Source organism: Teleopsis dalmanni, chromosome 1 (assembly GCF_002237135.1).
Source record: "Teleopsis dalmanni isolate 2A chromosome 1, ASM223713v2, whole genome shotgun sequence".
Lineage (NCBI taxonomy): Eukaryota > Metazoa > Arthropoda > Insecta > Diptera > Diopsidae > Teleopsis > Teleopsis dalmanni.
The window spans coordinates 218,422,820-218,432,350 of record NC_051846.1 but is presented as its reverse complement, the minus strand read 5'-3'; the positions used below and the strand labels follow the sequence as shown (position 1 = coordinate 218,432,350).

Below are 9,531 nucleotides of genomic sequence, written 5' to 3'. Positions count from 1 at the left end.
GAAAAGTTTTCGGAAATTCTCATTTAAAATTCGCGCGCTGTATATTTTTCGATATTTTAAGTTTATGTAGTTTGGCAGCACTGTCCTTAATTACTATGCCAAAAATGAGCTCGATCTGTCAGACAGTTCGTTTACGGCAGCTGTTGAAACCAGTTCACCTCAGTAGTGCGTTGCGAAATGTCTTCGACGGTCGTACGACCGTCCTGGAAGGCTTTGTACCACTCATAAACTTGAGTTTTCGATAAAACTGATTCCCCATAAGCCTTTTGTAGCATTCGCAACGATTCTGCACACGAAATTTCGTTCGAAACACAAAATTTGATGCAAACTCTTTGTTCAATATTTTTTTCCATTGTTTTTTTCGCAACGCCCTACTGAGGTGAACTGGTTTCAACAGCTGCCGTAAACGAACTGTCTGACAGATCGCGCTCATTTTTGGCATAGTAATTAAGGACAGTGCTGCCAAACTACATAAACTTAAAATATCGGAAAATATACAGCGCGCGAATTTTAAATGAGAATTTCCGAAAGCTTTTCGGTCTTAATGTATACGTTATTACAAGGACAGTTCAAAATACACAAAATCAGCGATAATTTTTTTATAATAGTGAAATTGAATTAAGTATCCATTTAAAAATTTTTTATTTTATTACTTTCTTTTTCAAAAAAGAATACCATTTAAATGGTATTAAAGAAATCTCAGTAAACACTATAGAAAAAATGAAATAAAAAAAGTATATAACAAAAATAGATTTAAGGATCCGATTTACGGGTGCCACAATGAAATTTTGTTAAAAAACTTTTCAATAAAAGTGCTAAATCAAACTGGGTATTTAAAAAGCAGTGTAAAATTTAACAAAAAATAAAGAAATTGTAAATATTTGAACTTCTGTGTAAAACATTAACTTAATTATATTAATTAATACTTTCAATAAGTAATTTTAATTTTTAATAACTTTATTATGATATCTTCAATGCAATTTAAATGGCAGTACTGAGGGTTTTTTAAACCAAAAAAGTTGTTAATATAGTGCAAAATTTACCAGCATATTAAAAACAATTGCGAAAATATGAATTTTAATAAAACATATACTATTTATAAAAAAATTAGCAATGAAACAAAAATATTCACGCTAAATAAATAAACTTATTTTAAACAGTTATAAGTAATATGCAATTAAATTTAGTTAATAGTTCCAGTTAATTTAAGTTAATGTATAATTAGATATCCAAGGTTTATAGTTGTATTCTATATAATTTAAGTAATAAAATTTAGTTAATAATTCTATTGTATTTGATATAAGAATATAATAATAAAAACTTAATATATAAGACATAATCAATTATTGTATAATATGGTATTTATGAATATTCTTCATGAAACTAGTGTTACTGTATGGCATAGCCGGAGTCTTGACAGCCAAACATATTAAGAGCATTTACACTAATAACAACTGTGGCTGCGCTACTCCGGTGTTTTCGCATCATGTCATAGGCAAACATCATATATTAGTATGAACTTCATACTATGAAGCCAGTATAAAATTTCAGCAAAAATCAAATTCTAAATAATTTGGAAGACTTGTGTATTTCATGCACACGAAGCCAGTCATATATTTGAAGGAAAAAAAAAGCACACAAACAAAATCCAAGCATCACATGCATATATATATTTAGTAAGTGTGCAATAAAAAGAAGAGTAGAAAAAATTTACCAAGAAACTTACATATGCATGAACTAGAAGCTATGTATGCATTTGCTCTGATATTAGAGTTTTTTCTATATGATTTTGTCCAAGCAAAATACAACATGTTCGCTATTGGTTTGATTGCTGACTTCACTAACAAAATAGCATTGATAATACATAAAATAATAAGTTCGATTGTTTATACTGTGACGACTAAATTTTTTTTGAATAAATTTTAGTCTGCCACAATACGCATTTCACACGTTCACATTTTCACACGTTTCACAAAAATGCTGACGTCAAAGATAACTATAATTAAATAAAATTTGATGTTATGTACTCCAACTTATCTAACATATGCTATACATACCTTGAAATACCCTGACGAATATTGATTTTAATTAATATAGTTCGAACTATATTAATTAAAATAAATTTAAATTATTTTTCCGAACCGCATGAAACACATTTTATTAAAAACAAAGCATAAGCAAAACAAAAATAGAAAAAATGAGAAATGTCATTTATTAATTTGTTTTGTGCATTTCGGTTGATCGCCAAAAATTGCAGCGGATAATAGAAAAAAAGCTGCGAGCGTAATTTAAAGCTTTCAGAAGTCAACAACAGAATACCTGATGAGGGGAAATGTTGAGGGTATTGACCGAACAACGGCTAGCAAAAAAGTCCGCTCGACGCAGTTAGAAAAAAAAGGAGAATAAAAGGCGCAAGCGGAGGAGTTTTCGGTCTCTTGGCTCGTGGTTAAGTTGAACGCAACGCAACGTACCGGTGGTGTGAATTACTTAGTTTTTTATTTGTCCATATATAGAAATAATTTATTCAAAAATTATTTATATACTAAATTTAGATTTTTTTCTAACTTTAGTTATTTTTTTTTGTAAAATTAAAAATTGCTTAAGAGCATAAAGTATCAAATAAAACTTTGATTTTATTAAATAAAATTTACTTTGGTGCTATTTTCTTAGCCAACTTTTGCATCTCGGGATAATAGTGTTAATAGCCACAGTATAAAAGAAATAGTTGACGGCTTTAACAGTGGTCAACTAAAAGATTTTGTACTGGTGCTCGTTCGAACATATAAACGTGTTGACACCACAAGCAAAAGACGTGGCGCGGCTTTGGTGTCTCTTTGTCTCCGATACGTGGCAAAGTTTAAGTGGATTGGCGATTCCTGATAATCAACGCTGGACATTGTAAGCTGCCCTGATGTACCAGAGAGGGTAAGGCTTATATATGTATAAAATACAGAAGTCAACAAATAATATGTATAAAAATCGAAATTAAACTGAAAACAAGATATTTGTGAAAAAAATGTATTCTGTAATATGCAAACATAATCTTAATTAATTATAAAGTGTAACATTAAAAATTTAATTACTTAATCCACATTTAAGGAATGTAAAAATATTACATAAAATTCTAAGTGAAATATCAAAGTAATCTTCACACGACTACGCTTAATAGAAATTCTTCTTCCCTTATATTTTTATTTAAAAACATTTTATGAGTTTTTTTTATAAATTTTGTTGTATTTAAGTGAACACAAAAAATGCATTTATAAAACGTTAAACTTAAAATATGATTAATTAATATTATTTTTTTTGTAAAAAAAATTGAAATCAGTGAAATATTATTTGCTTATTATTAACTATGAGTAATTGTAAAGACATTATTTGATAAATTGTTTTTTTTATATTTAAAATACATTTATGGTTATACATATATTACAAATTGTTAAAAAAAAAATTGAAATCAGTGAGATATTATTTGCTTATTATTAACTATGAGTAATTGTAAAGACATTATTTGATAAATTGTTTTTTTTATATTTAAAATACATTTATGGTTATACATATATTACAAATTGTTCAATAAAATTGAAATCAGTTAAATATTATTTGATTATTATTATTTACGAGTAATTGTAAAGATATTATTTGATAAATTGTTTTTTATTTAAAATACATTGATTGTTATACATATATTACCAATTGTTTAATAAAGAAAAAAACTTGAATTCGAAAATAATTACTTTGTTACAACATCTTACTTCAACGGTAGAAACGACATTAGTTGAACGCTGGGTCCCCGCGAATAGAAATTTTCTTGTAAGACCTTGGACTAGGCTGAGAACTACCCCGGCTAGGAAAAATAGGTTCATTACAAGTGGCGCCCGAGCAGGGACCCTCGACGAAGGTTCAACAAAATACATCGAAACACAGCTAGTTCTTTAGTTTCAGACATCACAAAACATCGTATTTCAGTTAATATGGGTCGCAGCTGGGTAAGAAATTTACGCAAAGAAGAGTGTCCAATTTGGACATAATAATGATCAGCCTAAATCTTGTATTTTAAATAATATATTTTAAATTATATATTTCATATTAATAATATTCTATTATTTTTGTTTTGTTGTCAAAGCAAATTTTTATTCTCATAATGTTAATGACTTGATGTCTTAGCCTTGAACGGTGGGTTAAGATATCAAAATTTATCAAAACAACAACAACAGTTGTATATCACACGAGCACACTTTGATCGTCATATGAAACTGCAGATAAGCCATGCATTTAGCATGTGCAATTCTTTAATATAGAACATTATGAGAAATTAAATTTGCTTGTGCAAGGTCAGTATTGTACTTATTAAATAATAATTATGTTTGTAAAGCAAGCTGGTATATGGACTTAGTTCAAGGTTAAAAGAAAATAAGTTTATAAGCATATACCAGGTTGCTAAGGAAATTACGCAAGTAATATTCTTTTTTGTCAATGCATACAATTTCCATGAGAACTGTGACCGTTCCCACAACTATGCTGAGCGATACCTAATCGCTACTTTAATGCAGCTTAAGTTATAGAGCATTATCGTGGGAATTGTATGCATTAACACCTTGCCAAATGTGTATAAAAACTCAACATTTTTCTAATAAATCATTCATTCAATACAGAACAGCCCTTGCGTTTTAATTAGTTCAAGTGCTTATTAAAACTCAATTGCAAATAGGTTCAAGTGCCTAGTTGCTCAAAAATATTGTTATTGTTTGAATCCACCTGAAGTTGGTTTAAGTGCCAAATTCAGACCTTGCAATAGGAACTGGTTCAAGTGCCAGATTCCTAACCATAAGCAACACTGAATCGATTCAAGTGTCGATTCAGTTTCAATAAGAAACGACTTATTGAACATTTTTGGTGACCCCGACGTGATTCACCGTAAGGATCACGTTTTCATCAATCCAGTGAACCTGCTCAGAAGGACCACGTTATCATCAATCCAGTGAACCTGCTCAGAAGGGTATTATTGCTGTATTTACAACCATGGAAGTCATGGCAGAATTGATTGCCAAACAATCAGAATTGGGAAAACAAATCCAACAACTGATCACTAACTTCAAAAAGGACTCAAAAGAGAGGCAGACATCCCCTCGATACTATGAAGAGCGTATTAGGCGACTCAACGAATTATGGGAACAATTTGACCATAACGACACACAAATCAGGAATTTGCCAGATTTGGATACGAGCGTTGCATATTTTACCAGCAACTACTTTCAAGAAATCAAAGAATTATTTGAAAAATATGAGCATATTTTCGAAAATGAATTATCAACCAAAATACCTCCAACACCTTCCTCAAAGGAGTCAGCAACGACAGCACGTCAACCGATGCCGTCACCAAGGGAAGGACAATATAGCACAAGTATAACACGAATGATACACAAGCAAGGTGCAATTTGTGTATCACTGAAGCGACTCATAGCAGGCATCAATCGTCAAACAGGCGTTCAGATGAAATCCTTTTATGAAGTGAATATGGCAAGAATTGAGAAGCTATGGAACGAGATTGAAGCCATTAATTTTGAAATTTGGGAGTACACCAACAATCCGACTACAGTGGGATATAAACTCGATGAGTACCTCGAAATGGAAGAATTGGTTCAGTCAACTTTAATTTCGTTGGCTTCAAAGAAAGCAAATGATGAACAATCACAACAAGGAAGCAGTAAACCAGACAGCGCTGGTGTATCACTGCCTAAGGTAACAATACCAAAATTCGATGGCGATTATTTGAAGTGGTGTCAATTCTATGATTTGTTCACCGAAATGATTCACAAGCAGCAGCTTTCTAACGCTCAGAAAATGTGGTATCTCAAAGGTAGTTTAACAGGAGAAGCAGAAGGCTTAGTCCGACACCTGTCAATAACCAACGAGAATTATCAAACGGCATGGAATTTGCTACAAGAACGATATCACAACAAAAGAATTATTGTAGCAACAATCATTCAAAGAATTCTAAATCAACCAATAATATCAATCAATCCTTCAGCGGCAGAAATAAGGACACTACATGATGTTACATTTGAAGGATTGCTGGCTCTAAAAAATGTGGGACTCGAAACAGATTCATGGTCGCCGCTACTGCTTCACAGTTTGCTCCTCAAACTAGATAAGCAGACTCGCATTTTGTATGAACAGTCGCTGACTCATCCAAGAGAGATTCAGTCGATTAAGGAGTTCATGATCTTCCTGGAATCAAGATTCCAGTCCTTAGAGGTAATTGGCCATAGGGAAAAGCCATACTCAGCAAAAGCCCTTGCCACAACTATGGGAAAGGCAAATATATCAACCTGTAAGATCTGTAATAATGGATCACATCCGATATATTATTGCAAAACATTCTTGCAATCAACACCACAAGGTCGTATCAAGACAGTACAAAAACTTAGACTGTGTTTGAACTGCTTACGTACTGCAAAAGTTCCCGGTGCAACAAGTGCAGCAAGAACCACAATTCGTTGTTGCACTTATCAGAGTCTTCCAAGACAACACACAAATCGATCAATGTCAAATCAGATTCATTGGTTGAGAAACCCGGTCATCAACCTTCTACTGTAATCACAGCATTAACACAAAATAAGGGATACGTTCTTCTTAGTACAGTTAATATGAAAATAGCTACGTTTGATGGTGATTTCATTGAGTGCAGAGCAATACTCGATTCTGGATCACAAATAAACTTAATCACAGAAAAACTGGCAAGAAAATTAAAATTGCAGTTACACTCATCACCGTTCTGGATAGAAGGAATTGGTAGAAGCAAAAGGGACACAAAATACAGTGTGACAACAAAAATTCAGTCTCGAATTAATGATTTCAATGTAAATATCAACGCATTCGTGATGCCTCGAATTATCTCAGCCCAACCAACACAATGTCTGGACACTTCTGGTTGGTCAATTCCTCAGAATATAAAATTGGCTGATCCAGACTTCGCGAATCCAAATCAAATTGACTTATTAATTGGAGCAGAATTCTATCACAGCTTTTTATCGATTGGTCAAATCAAAATAGGTGAGGGTCTACCTGCACTTCAGAACACGGTTTTCGGATGGATATGCAGTGGCAAGGTTAGCAACGGTAATCAAAAATTACTTACCTGTGGCATGTGCAGCGAAGCTGACGACGAAGCATTGGATAATATACTTACTAAATTCTGGCAATTGGAGGAAATCAATCAAACGGATGACAAATTCACTGATGCAGAAAAGAAATGTGAAGAATCTTTTGCTCAAAATACTCACCACAATCATGAAGGGCGATTTGTCGTGAAACTACCATTTAAGGAAGATACAACTGTTCTTGGTGAATCCATGCAGATGTCGATGAATCGATTTTTTAGTCTTGAACGTCGGCTGTTGAGGAATTCTGAACTAAAGAAGATGTACGTTGACTTCATGCGAGAGTATGAACATCTCGGCCACATGGAAAAAATCAATCAGGATGATATAATGCATCCACATTACATTTTGCCACATCATTGTGTAATCAAGGCAGATAGTACTACAACAAAGCTTCGCGTGGTTTTTGATGCATCTGCAAGAACATCAACCGGAGTCTCACTCAATGACATCATGCATAATGGTCCAGTCGTGCAAAACGAACTCTCATCCATTTTACTGCGTTTCAGGAAACCACGCTTCGTTTTTACAACAGATATTGAAAAGATGTATCGGCAGATACTAATTGATCCACGAGATGAATATCTTCAAATCATTATCTGGCGAGAGTCACCAGAAGAAAACTTGTGCTATTACAAATTAAAAACGGTAACGTATGGCACAAGAGCAGCGCCGTATCTGGCAACTAAGTGTCTACAAACCCTGGCCAGAGAGCATGCCGTTAAATTTCCACTTGGTTCCGCTACACTCAGCAAGGATTTTTATGTCGATGACGGTTTAAGTGGCTCAGACAGTCTCACGGAGGCAATTGCAACAAAGGATCAACTTATTAAAATATTGGTGACAGCTGGTTTCAAACCTCGCAAGTGGTGCGCAAATAATGCCCAATTACTTCAAGGACTCGCTCCAGAAGATCAAGAAGTTGATCTCGATGTCAGCAGTGAGTCACATAAGACAGTAAAAACTCTAGGCCTTATCTGGCTACCAAAATCTGATCAGTTTTCAATAAAAACTAACGGACCTATACACAGCAAAATAACAAAGAGGACCGTAAGTTCCGAGTTGGCGCACATTTTTGATCCACTTGGATTAATGGCTCCCGTAGTAGTGAAGGCGAAAATATTCGTTCAAAGATTGTGGCAGTTAAAACTTTCGTGGGATGAAGCTCTGCCTGCTGAAATGCATACTCAATGGACCCATTTTCGTCAAAGCTTATGTGAAATAAACAATGTGAAGATTCCACGACATATATTTCATCATAAACAACCAAGGAATACTCAGATTCATGTATTTACTGATGCCTCCGAAAGGATCTATGGAGCTGCCATTTACATCAGAGCCGAAATGACTGATCGAACTATCTCAGTTCAGTTACTTTGTTCAAAATCACGCGTCGCTCCATTAAAAACGCAGACAATACCAAGACTTGAGTTATGTGCGGCTTTACTAGGAGCACAATTGGTAGTAAAGGTAAAAAAGGATTTGGAATATGAACATCATCCGATATTTATGTGGACTGATTCTGAGATAACATTGCATTGGATCAATTCAGAACCATCAACATTCCAAACTTTCGTTGCTCATCGTATCAGTAAGATTCAGCAATTAACACTAAAGGAACAGTGGAGGCATGTCAATACTAAACAAAATCCAGCTGATCTATTATCCAGAGGTGTAGATCCAATTTACATTCAGAAGAATGCAATGTGGTTTTATGGGCCACTTTTCCTTCATGGAAATCAAGAATGCTGGCCCCAACCATTCCGTCAGGAATTGATAACATCCGACCATATACAAGCGGAAGTCAAAAGCAAGGTGCATGTGCTTACAATTTCACATGATGATGAACTAATCAAAATGATTTATACGATAAGGCATGGAAACTCATTCATAAGGTTGCAACGAATTCTTGGCTATGTGTTGAGATTCATCAAAGGGTTACGTAATAAGAGCAAGCACAACGACATCAATTTGACACCATTAGAACTGGATGAGTCATTACTCATAATTATAAAAGCCATACAGCTAAGTGATTTCAATGAAGAACGACATCAACTCTTAAAGAAAAGGGATCTAAAGGGAAGCAGTAGTCTCCACGGACTTTCTCCATTTATCGATGATAGTGGCGTCATCGGGGTTGGAGGTCGATTGACGTCAACACATCTTACCTACGATGCCAAACACCCCATGCTGCTGCCATATAACGATCCAATAGCTAAGCTCATAATGAAACATTTACATGAGAAGGGACTTCACTGCGGACCGCAAACATTATTAGCCCAGTGCAGGCAGCGATTTTGGCCAATAAAAGGCAAGATTATGGCTCGATCCATTGTGCAACATTGTGTACAATGCACTCGAGTACGCC

The 9,531-nt window shown here is 34.2% G+C and overlaps 1 protein-coding gene across 1 annotated transcript in view; it reads left to right on the top strand.

Annotated features, from left to right (window-relative positions):
• Positions 1–5,022: 5,022 nt before the first annotated feature.
• Positions 5,023–9,531, top strand: part of LOC119667342 — a 4,763-nt gene continuing 254 nt past the window's right edge. The window contains exons 1-2 of the mRNA XM_038076631.1: positions 5,023–6,499; positions 6,559–9,524. Of these exons, the coding sequence (XP_037932559.1) occupies positions 5,023–6,499; positions 6,559–9,524 (4,443 nt within the window). The remainder of the gene's footprint in view (positions 6,500–6,558; positions 9,525–9,531) is intronic.